Genomic DNA, 12,611 nt, shown 5'->3' with positions numbered 1-12,611 from the left:
AAAGCATTAGAAATACTATTACATAAAACGAATGTTAGAATGTTGTGCATTAGAAACAAACGGATGTGTTAAAATTAGTTTCAGTTTTCGAATGTTGCAAAACATTCGCCCATCCCTATAAATAGATGACTAAAATGATACACTGTTCATCAGAATATATTTGTCGCGTTTAGCTTTCATTAATAAAACGTTCTCATCTGAGAAGACAAACCATGATGCAATCAGAAGATTTTTCTTTTGTTTAGGTTTCAGATACCAATTCATTCATTGAATTTTCTCATTTGCGTTTTCTATTCTATTTGCAATGAGTTTGGGTTTCACAGGTATCAATTAATTCATTAAGCGCCACCCCTGTTGTCTATTCTATTTACATTCCCTAAAAAAGGCTAGGCATTCTATAGAATACCTAGGCACAATAAAATATCTAGGTAAAGTAAATAAGATCAGAATGAAATCTGCTCATAAGCTCATTACATACTTTAAAAAAAAAAAAAATTATGCTTACCTAATAAATTCATTTCTTTCATGGTGGTAAGAGTCAACCACTCCTGGGAGTTCCTCTTCCCTACCACTAGGAGGTAAAGATCTTCCAAACCCCAAGAGCTCTATAAAACCCATCCCACCCTAACATATAGCTGAGCAAAAGAGGTAGGAAAAGAAATGAGAACAATGAGGAACAGGAAAAAAGATGTGCATGAAAAAAATACCAGAAAAAACACAGGGTGGGGTCTCATGGACTCACCACCACAAAAGAAATGAAAAAAAAAATATATATATAAATATATCTCAAGAATAAATTATATTTTCTTTCATACAGGTGGCAAGAGTCCACGATCCATTACTCCTGGGAACTTACACCCAAACTGTGGAAACGACTGCCTGAAGGACTTTCCTACCAAAGGCTGCTTCAGAGACATCAAATGGTAGAATTCAGTAAAAGTATGCAAAGACCAAGTAGTTGCCTTGCAAATTTGTTTAACAGAAGCCTCATTCTTAAAAGCCCAAGAAGTGGCAACTGATCTAGTAGAATGAGTAGTAATCCTTTTAGGTGGATGCCGACTTGCCTCCAAGTAAGCTTTCTGTATCAAAAGTTTCAACCTAGAAGCCAAAGAAACAGCAGAAGTTTTCCGTCCTTTCCTAAAACCAGAAAAGTGAACAAATAAATGTTGGAGATCCTTGGTAGTGTCAACATATTTAATGCTCTAACATCCAAATTATGAAGAGATCTCTCCAAATAATTTTACGGACAAAGAAGGGACCCCAATTTTCCTACTTATGTTGTCTGAAGACACAACCTTTGTAAAATTAAAAAAAAAAAAAAAAAAAAAAAAATTGGTCCTTCTGCCTTATCTTTATGAAAAATAATGAGAATCACAAGAAAGCACAGATAAGTACAACTCTTCTAGCAAATGAAATTTCTATTAAAAAAAAAAAACTTCCAAGGGAGAAGCTTAATATCTGCCTTATGCATAGGTTCCAAAGGTGGAGCCTAAAAAATTATCAAAACTAAATTAAGATTCTAGTCAGAGCCTGAGCACAACTATGAATGTCAGGAAGATTAGCAATCTTCTTGTGGAGCATAACTGAAAGAACAGAAATCTGACCTATCAAAGAACTTGCGGATAAACCTTTATCCAAACCATCCTTTAAAACAGCAAAATTCTAGGAATTCTAAAAGAATGCCAAGAAAACCATGATCCTTACCAGGGCCGCCATCAGGGGGTGACAGGGGTGACTCCTGTCAGGGGCCCCCCATGAGGCAAGAACTAAAAGAAAATATAATTTTTTTTTTTTTCTTTCAATTTTGGCAGCCACCAGTGGGTACTACAGCAGAGTGCTAATTGAGCATGGGAAATGTTATTACAAGGAGTAAAGTATTAGCATTTGAGAGGATTTCTGAGTGTGCACTAAACCACTATGCACAGTGTGAGACAGACTTGGCACTTTGTTTGTTCAGTGTGTGCCTGAGTGAGACGGCAGATCACTTTCATTTGCAGAGAAGGTAGGACTTACTTATCAAATGTTTATTTATTTGTGCGATTTCGGATTGTAACTTCAGTGTGGTAGCAGTTGTATGGTGGGGCCAGGGGTCCATAAAAACATTTTTTTAGCAGCAATGATGATTATTTGACAATGCTGTAGACATTCTATATTTAAAACCATGCAGAAAGGTTTCCTCCTCAATACACACATGATAGGTGTCCTTTTGGCAGATATACATTTTTATATTAATTAATTACATTCCAGTTTACTGCCCCTTTATGCAAGGACTTTCCAGATGCAAGGAGACATTTTATCTAAGATGTTTACATCTGCATAAAATGTTATACTCTCAGACTAAGATTGTGAAGTGTTTGAAATGAGACAGGTTAACTTAAAATTGTTCAGTTTACACTACAGCTGACTTAATTTTGAAAAACATACCAACAAGCCTAAATCCTGCATTTAACCAGATCTAATGGTATGAGTACCACAGCTTATGGTTCCACCAAAACTATATAGAGTACAGCATTTTCAAAATCCATAAGTACAGCTGACAGATGGGAACATTTGTACTCTATATTTGAAGTGGTGCTCTTGGTTGGGGAAAACAAACAAAAATATGTCAACCAGTACTTTTCTTTATCTAGCCATCTACCCAGATCATTAATGTACAATTTTGAATTCACAGAATTATTTTTGTTTACACATTTACAAATATGATTCTTTAAAAAGTGATCTCTTAATTTCTGCATTTTTATTTTTAATCATGCATGTCACACACTGTTGATTTAGGGGATGCAAGGTGCATAAATATTTCCTCCTGTGAGTGTCTGTGTTTATGTCTTTGTGCTTTGGTTTGTGTCTCTGAGTGTGTATGTATTTTCTCTCTGAGGGTGGGTGTGTATGTTTTTGTGCATTTTCTGTGGATGCCTGTGCATATGTTTTTGAGCTTTTTCTATGGGTGTCTCTGCGAGGGTGTGTGTATGTTTGGCTTTGTGTATTTTCTCTGGATGCCTCTGTGAGGGTGGTTGTGTATGTCTGTTTTCTGTGGATGTCTGAGGGTGTGTGTTTTCTGTGGGTGTGTCTGTGAGGGTATGTGTATGTCTTTGTTTGTTTTCTGTGGATGTCTCAGTGAGAGTGTGTGTGTTTTATGTGGTTGTCTCTCTGTGTGTGGGTATGTCAGTGTGTTTTCTATGGGTGTCTCTGTGTGTGTTTGTGTCTGTGTTTTCTGAGGCTGTCTCTGTTGGTGTTTCCTTGGGTGTATGTGCAAGTTTGAGTTTGTGAGTGTGTGTGTCCATTGTCTGTTCCTTTTTAGGAAATTTTGACCTTACTACTGATTATTCACATCTTTCTACAGACTTTGAGACTAATGAGACCTTTATGGAAGTCACCAATCCACCATTTAACCTTTAAATTATTGTTTTGGCAGTTCAGGGCCCTTCCTTTCGGCCACTGCATGCTGTTGTCATCATTTAGTTGGCATCTTCCTTTACAAAAAGATCATCAGAACTCCATATTTTGTTTTCTAAATCTCCTTTTATTACAAAACTGTAGTCTGCCTCATTACTTGTCAGGTCAATGTAATCAAGTGCCGAGTGTCTGTTTGGTTGTCTGTGTCTGAGTGTGTTTCTTTGCGTGTCTGCTAGAGTGTCTATATGTGAATCCTTATGTGTGAGTGTGTGTGTGTTTCAGTGTATGAGTGTGTGTTTGTTTGTATGTTACTACCTTTACAACATTTCCAAGTTTAAATAGACACTTAAGAATAAAGTGCATATATGCTTTAGTCACTTGGTCAAAAATTGCACATGTCAAAAGGGGGGGGGGGGCTGATCAATGGTTAAGTCAGGGGCTCCAAAATTTCTAGTGGCGGCCCTGGGGGTGATCAACTTTGGCACTACATTTCCCATGAATCATGCATCAGCTGGCTGAGCATCATGGAAAATGTAGTTCCAAAACCTCTGGAGTGCCGAAGTTAATCACCCCTGGTATGGGTTCTTTCAAGGGAACACAGATGTTCTCTAATACTTTTCATTAAGTGCTCTGGTCGTGATGCCTACTTGCTGCTGAAAACACTGACATGAGAAACGCCAATGTACAATCTTTCCTTTTTAGTATAAATCTTCTGAATTTATGATAACATGAATGTAATACCCTTACTGGCATATTAACAGCTCTTGTGTGACCACATCTAAAAAAAAAAAAATCTTTTGTTTGGAGTTAACTAGTTGGAAGGCTTTGATTCTATAATATTTTCTCTGTATAGCTCCTATAGAAGGGGCTCGTTTAGATGCACAGCTTACTCCCTTATCAGATACAAGTTTAAGTTGTAGATCATGATGCCCAATAGGTAAATATTGTCACTTGGCATCATTTGTGAAATTGCCTCCTATACATTTCATGAAATATATCTTATGTGACATTTTAGTCTGTTTCTTAGCTCTAAGGAAAAGACACCTATCCATATTAGCTACCATTCAATTGATATCAAGTGTGTGCCTATTATACCCTCATTTAATAGGTTTGTTTCATGCTGTGCAATTCCTAGGAATATGTAAGCATTGTCCCTTTGGAATACCTTCCTTATATGGGGGGCATGGCAGGAATCAGCCATTAAAATGGTGTTCCCAGGCTCAGGCTTTCTAAATGTGGAAGTGATAATTTAGCATGTGCATTCAAATTTTAAATCAAAATACTCTATGTATTAGTGGTCTTCTTTGTATGTCTAATTAAGATTATTTTCATTATCATTCATAAAGTCTATTAATTGCTGAAATGCAGATTAGTACCTTGACAAACTAAAATAATCACATTCAAATTTATTATATTTGGCATTCCATTTTGTGGTTTGAAGTTAATATGTTTATGCTCATGGTACTCAAAACCTGTCTGTAGTTATGTCTTGTGTAATATGCTTTTATTTCTATAACATAGCATTTTAAAGGTGATCTCATATATTATGATTGCAATTAGTACTTTATGATTTACAAGCTCAGGTTAAATGTAGAAGATAATATTGAGAGGTACCATTGATAGATATATTTTCTAATCAGCGGGTGTGAAGATCTAATGATACACATATGTTGATAATGCAAATAGGTATCCTATTGGTTCTCTCTCTATTTAAAACATGATGAGCTTGTCAACGCCTGATCTCTGAGGAAACGTGTGAAATGGTCAGATCTGGGAGAACCACCTGTACACAACTATAACATAAGGTGTACTCATAATAAACAGATACTGTTGATTTAAACATATCGTGAGTACTCTCGTCATTTGATATATTGTTTTCTAAATGAAATATGCCTCAGGTCTGTGTCTTATAACACTACTCCAAGTGATTTGATTAAATTATTAAACATGTGAACCTGCATTACTGAACCAGAGTAAACACACCACACACACAAAAAAAAATATGGAAGAAATTTATTTTGAAAGTTGAATACAGTACACTAATAGAGAATGATCAGTGGTTTAGACATACCACTGGAAACTAAACTTCTTTTTGATAAGCTCTTCCTGAGCCCGGAGATTGTAAAGTTCATTCAGTGTTGGCTTAACCCACCGGTCTGTGTGGAATGTGGACTCTCCAACCTGCCGTAAACAAAGTGAAGCAGAATCGTTAGAAATCATCATAGAAAACAATTACCATCATGGCAAGAATAGTGACTTAAAAAAAAAAAAGTGCATAATACTCCAAATAAAAATTCCCCATAAACCAATGAAAATTAAATATTGCAACCTTTTTTATTGTACTTGCTTTAAACAACCTTGCTTTAACCAAAATATTTAGCTTGTCCCACAGAGGACCAAAAACTAATTTTGTAACACAAGTACACTGCAAAATGCTACAAGCTATATATAGTCTCTGCATTGATTGTGGGAAATTAAAAACAAACTGTAAATGAGTTTGAGCACTGCTCTATGCAATCACTGAAGCTGGGTCAAGCAATTTGTAACATTCTTATGTGCATAATATAAGCTCCAACCGCTTAAAGGGACATTATACACTCTTTTTATGCATTAATGTTTTGAAGATGATCTATTTATATAGACCATAACTTTTTTTTTTTTAAATGGATAGTTTTGCTTATTTTTAAATATCATTGCTCTGATTTACAGACTACTAACCAAGCCCCAAAGTTTTAGGAGAATACAGACGTATACCTACTCCAGCTTGCTTCTGTTTGTGTAAAGGGTCTTTTCATATGCAAAGGAATGGGGGGGGGGTGTCTGATATTTCCCACTAGCAGTGGATGTTCCAGTAACATTTTAAACAGAAGCTTCCAGTTTAGCTCTAAGTAAGGTTTTAAACAGTTTTATACTGAATTTTTATATCAGTATCTGTGCATATTATTCTTTATAGTAGTGTCTATTACATGCAGTCATAAGAAAATTGGTGTATACTGTCCCTTTAAGGGAACGTTTGATTTTACAGCTAAAACGAGCAATATAAAAAAAAAAATAAAAAGACTGTAATGTTATATTTTCATTAATTTATGGGCAATTCCATTTTAAAAGGACAAAAAACACCTAATTTGTGTACAAATACATTTGTTTTTGTTGTTTTTTGAGAGACTAAAGAGCCAAATCTCTAAACTTTGGCTTTCAAAATGCAAAGTTCCTAAACCAGCTACTTGATTTGCAGGTTACAGAACTTGCTTTTTAGTTTCTTTGTACAACATTACATAAAAAAAACACAACAACTTACATTTTTTTTAATCCATTAGAGCATGTAATTTTAAGCAAAGGGGTTAAACACACAGTAGAAATAATGTACAGGACTAACAGAGCACTGCTGGCCCCCAAGCAGAAAAACGCAAATGTTCAATCAGTAACATTAATTCCACATCTGAGTCATGCAACTAGCGCTGCTGATAGGAGCAGCTGCAGTTTCCACTAGGGGCCAGCAGTGCTCTGCGAGCCCAGAGTGTTATTTCTACTGGAGGGGTTAAACACACAGCTATCTAGGGTCAATAGTCTTAAAATGCCATTCTCTAACAGATTTTAACTAATGGCCCTTTTAAGGTAAATAGACACAATGTAAGTTACATGATCAGACTACCTGCATACAATAAAACTAACGTAAATAAATTCAACACCCCCCAACAAATATTCTGGTAACCGCAGCAGTTCAGTAAAACTAGTTTAAACCCTCCCCCCAACTTAGAGGCTGTGATCAACACTAGAACTAAAACAAATACATTCAAGGTCCAATACTAAATGTGTTTCACTCAGGAGGTCCTGAACAAATTATAGAAATATTACAAAACACAAATTTTAAAAATGTGTACAAACAACTTTAAAATTGGTTATTTTTATAATCTCTCTCCATATTAGAAAATTGTAGGAGACCCTGTGTGTTACAGTTACAGCATATTTGATGCTTAGTATTCATTGTTAAAGAACTAAAAGTCTATCCCTTGGTGCTTTTTAGCCTTTTTTTTATTATTATTTAAAAGCTCTCATATTAGCAGGATTATAATGAAACACAAAATTACATTAAATACAGTATCTCACAAAAGTGAGTACACCCCTCACATATTTGTAAATATTTTATTATATCTTTTCATGTGACAACACTGAAGAAATGGCACTTTGCTACAATGTAAAGTAGTGAGTGTACAGCCTGTATAACAGTGTAAATTTGCTGTCCCCTGAAAACAACTCACACAGCCATTAATGACTAAACCGTTGGCAACAAAAGTGAGCACACCCCTAAGTGGAAATGTCCAAATTGAGCCCAAAGTGCTAATATTTTGTGTGGCCACCATTATTTTCCAGCACTGCCTTAATCCACTTGGTCATGGAGTTCATCAGAGCTTCAAAGCCTTCCACTCCTCCATGACAATATCACAGAGATAGTGGATGTTAGAGACCTTGCGCTCGCCCATCTTCCGTTTGAGGATGCCCCACAGATGTTCAATAGGGTTTTGGTCTGGAGACATGCTTGGCCAGTCCATCACCTTTAACCTCAGATTCTTTAGAAAGGCAGTGGTAGTCTTGGAGGTGTGTTTGGGGTCATTATGTTTGAATACTGCCCTGCGCCCCAGTCTCCAAAGGGAGGGGATCATGCGCTGCTTCAGTATGTCACAGTACATGTTGGCATTCATGGTTCACTCAATGAACTGTAGCTCCCCAGTGACGGCAGCACTCATGCAGGCCATGACACTACCACCACCATGTTTGACTGTAGACAAGACACTTGTCTTTGTACTCCTCACCTGGTTGCCGCGACACACGCTTGACACCATCTGAACCAAATAAGTTTATCTTGGTCTCACCGGACCACAGGGCATGGTTCCAGTAATCCATGTCCTTAGTCTGCTTGTCTTCAGCAAACTGTTTGCGGGCTTTCTTGTGCATCATCTTGAGAAGAGGCTTCCTTTTGGGACAACAGCCATGCAGACTAATTTGATGCAGTGTGCGGCGTACGGTCTGAGCACTGACAGGCTGACCCTCCGCCCCTTCAACCTCTGCAGCAATGCTGGCAGCACTCATACATCTATTTCCCAAAGACAACCTCTGGATACAATGCTGAGCACGTGCACTCAACTTCTTTGGTCGACCATGGCGAGGCCTGTTCTGAGTGGAACCTGTCCTGTGAAACCGCTGTATGGTCTTGCCCACTGTGCTGCAGCTCAGTTTCAGGGACTTGGCAATCTTCTTATAGCCTAGGCCATCTCTATGTAGAGGAACAATTCTTTTTTTAAGATCCTCAGAGAATTCTTTGCCAAGAGGTGCCATGTTGAACTTCCAGTAAACAGTATGAGAGAGTGAGAACGATAGCACCAAATTAAACACACCTGCGACCTTGTAACACTAACGAGTCACATGACACTGGGGAGGGAAAATGGCTAATTGGGCCCAACTTGGATATTTCCACTTAGGTGTGCACTCACTTTTGTTGCCAATTGTTTAGACATTAAATGTCTGTGTAGAGTTATTTTGAGGGAACAGCAAATTTACACTGTTATACAGGCTGTACACTCACTACTTTACATTGTAGCAAAGTGTCATTTCTTCAGTGTTGTCAATAAAAACATAAAATGTGAGGGGTGTACTCACTTTGTTAGTGAGTAAAACAGTGAACAAGAAAAACAGTATCCAGTAAACGGTCCAATAAAGTATAGGCTGTTAATAAGGGACCTCCCAGGTCTATCTATTTAGCGGGAGAGAGGCTGCCATAAGTTGTTCAGGAAAAAAAGAAAAAAAGAAAAAAAGAAAAAAAAAAAAAAGGGTATAGTTCACTAAGTGCATATTATCTTTACCAAACTGGAGGGCAGCAATATGGCCCGAATATCTCAGAAAACTTGTTAATTTAAATTAGAATGTCCCTTTAAAAGTTGTAAATTGGAATGTTTTTATTGTTAACTTAATACAATTAAAGCAGGCTCAGGCTTCAAGCAGATGGAGAAGGACTGAGTAAATTAGGAATTAAAGGGACAGTCTACACCAGAATTTTTATTGTTTTAAAAGATAGATAATCCCTTTATTACCCATTCCCCAGTTTTGCATAACCAACAGTTATATTAATAAACTTTTTACCTCTGTGATTATCTTGTATCTAAGCCTCTGCAAACTGCCCCTTTATTTCAGTTCTTTTGACAGACTTGCAGTTTAGCCAATCAGTGCCTGCAGATTCACGTGCATGAGCATAGTGTTAGTTCATGTTTTTCATATAGATAACACCTTCTAGTGGTGAAAAACTTAAAATGCATTCTGAAAAGGTGGCCTTCAAGGTCTAAGAAATTAGCATATGACCCTCCTAGGTTAAGCTTTCAACTAAGAATACCAAGAGAACAAAGCAAAATAGGTGATAAAAGTAAATTGGAAAATTGTTTAAAATTACATGCCCCATCTGAATCATGAAAGTTTATTTTGGACTAGACTGTCCCTTTAAAAATAGTAATAAAAATAACCATATTGGTAGTCCAAATGGTATTTAGCATAGAGGACACCCAGATATACTATTTGTGGTGCTTTATTATGAAGAGCAGACCATACCACGCTTCTACTTTACATATGCCTGAAGTCCAAGTTTGAAGTGTCTACTGCTCAGTTAGTAATGAATGACCTTGTATAGGGAGTTCGAGGACACTGAGGTACCAATTTGTTCAGAATTCTAAAGCACAATACATGTCACCAGTGTATAATTTGCAAGTATTTTTTTCTGAGGCTAGGAATCTACACTGTTTTAGCGGTCTCAAAATATACCTTTTTTACGTGAATGCAAGAAGATAGCAAAACTAACACAAAAAGGGTAATTTAGCCCCATTGACACTCAGTAACTATCTTGCAAGTGTATAATGGTTTAGAAAGCACTTTATATTATAGAAGAACCAATTAAATCTGCAGTTGCAGAAACCAAGGCTTTATTTCTCTTGAAAACCCAAGGATACATAACTAGAAGTGATATTCATTAAAGGTGGTCTCACACTGACCAAAGAGGACACCTCACTTACAGGACCACTCAATGCAGTAGAAATACATAATTAAGACGTACATAATAAAAATACAATGCAATTACACTTACTCTGACTTTCAAATAAGCAATAGATTTTTGACAAGTATTTTTTTCTCCCATTTACCGGCCTCCTGTATCATGCAAGAGACATCAGCCAACAACAGACTAGTATACGTATACCCTGTGCACATGCTAAGTAGGATCTTGTTCCCAAGAAAGAGTTAATATAAAAAGTGTGCAAAATTTAATAATGGAAGTAAATTGGAAAGGGTTTTAAAACTGCATCCTCTATCTGAATCATAAGTTTATTTTGACTTGAGTGTCCCTTTTAAGTCCTACATACAGCTGCAATAGCACCTGTTCAATAAAAGTGAAACGTTCAGTTAAACACACACTAGAACTCCAACACATTGGAAAAACATTTGGATTTATATCAGATAATTAAGAGGTATTTCTGGCTTTTAGTAGAATGATAATCACAGACAACCACAATATGTATCTGGATGACATAGCCTCCAAATATTTAAGGGACAATAACACAATGTAAATAAGCATAGTGATATTCCCTGCCTCATTCTAGCCATGGGTGCCACTATGTTGAAGTTTTCCTTTCATTGCATTACATTCCAGTACTGATGGGTTTGCACATGTGCCACAACTCTCCTTTAGATTTCCGCCAATAGGAAGAGGCAAGAACACACACACGAGCTTGAATCCCTCCCACCTCTCCTCAGTTTGCAAGCAGAGAAAAGGAAACATAGGTAGGAAAGACAAAAGCAGGGTCTACAGAGATGCAAATTAGAACTGTCACCCAAAACTTAAGAGGACAGGGCCAATGGACTTATTATCCCTAAAGAAAATAAATTTATCAGATAAGCATAAATTTAGTTCTTTCATATGAAAAAAAGAGAGTCCATCGGGAAAACTTGACATGTGGAATTTAATACCCAAGCTGAGAGTCCATGTCAAGGAAAGGGTGGGACAATATAAGGCAGTTCCTATTTGTCAGACACTGCGGCCTGAAGGACCTTTCCTGCCAAAAGCCACTTCCGAGGCAGCAAAAACATCAAAATGATAAAATATGTAAAACGAGCGTAGAGGAAACTGTTACAGTTTTGCAAATCTGCTCCAAGGATGCAACATATTGAAAGCTTAGGAAGAAACAACGGCTCTGCTGGAATGAGCTGAAATACCTCCAGCGTTACCCAAGTTCCAAAGTAATATCCATTTTAGAGGGATGTGCATGAAGGTGCTTGCCTGTAGACTTTAGTAGAGTAAGCCAAGGTGACAATTTGGAACATAAATGGTTCCATTTTATCTCTAAAATCTTTTAAAAGGTCAGAAAAGATGTGTCAGGGGACAGATTCATCTTTAATAGAGTAAAACTCACTAGAGAATAGAGTTTAAGTTTGGCTTTGCACCCACAGCCATCTCTCGCTTTCCCCATAATAATATCGTCTTGCATACTTTGTTGAGATCCAATCTGCTGGTATAATCAGAGACTGAGTAGAAAGGTGAGGTCTAACAATTGCTCATGTATCTTAAAAGCCCCCAGGAGACACTTCCTGCCCCTTCTTTGAAGATCTGTAGTTAGATTTCACAGAAGATTTGCCAATGTTTGAGTAGCACATTCAGAAATAACAAAGAAACCAGTCTACAATGATTAAAATTAACTATGTTGTTTTTTTATCTTTGAATCCAAGTTAAGCATAAAAATAACTTTATACACCAAATGTATAAGCAAATACTAAAAGATAATTATTCACTGCATAGATTATGAAACAAACAAAAAAAAAAAGCTACAACCCTTAGGTCTCTAAAATGCTGAATGACAAATATGTGAGTGACTGGATCCTACTATTAGTGAGGCAGAGGAATTTGCAGTCACACAGAAAGCTTAGACTTAATTGCGCTCTAAAATAATTTTAGAGGTGTTATGTTCTATAAACAGAGGAAATATTGACTTTTAAAAAGGTGAACACAATTTCTGATTAAAAAGGTTCAGAAAAATATTTTAAAGAGACATTAATAGCTGTTTCTGCGCTAAATTCAAGAGGCCGCTGCAGAACAGAGTTTCTGAAAAACTAGTGTGTGTACAAAAAAAAAAAAAAAAATTCTTGTTGGTATGTGTCTGTTAATGTAGCTCTGGGAGTTGTCCTTTATC

General features: G+C 36.7%; 1 protein-coding gene across 1 annotated transcript in view; it reads right to left on the bottom strand.

Moving 5' to 3' along the window:
• Window positions 1–5,389: 5,389 nt before the first annotated feature.
• The window catches only part of NDUFA13 (NADH:ubiquinone oxidoreductase subunit A13), a 37,401-nt gene continuing 30,179 nt past the window's right edge, over window positions 5,390–12,611 (bottom strand). Inside the window, exon 5 of the mRNA XM_053702924.1 lies at window positions 5,390–5,574. Coding sequence (XP_053558899.1) covers window positions 5,455–5,574 — 120 coding nt within the window. The 3' untranslated portion in view covers window positions 5,390–5,454. The remainder of the gene's footprint in view (window positions 5,575–12,611) is intronic.

Source organism: Bombina bombina, chromosome 2, assembly GCF_027579735.1.
Source record: "Bombina bombina isolate aBomBom1 chromosome 2, aBomBom1.pri, whole genome shotgun sequence".
Lineage (NCBI taxonomy): Eukaryota > Metazoa > Chordata > Amphibia > Anura > Bombinatoridae > Bombina > Bombina bombina.
The sequence above is the reverse complement of the archived record's forward strand: the minus strand, read 5'-3'. Positions and strand labels throughout refer to the sequence as shown.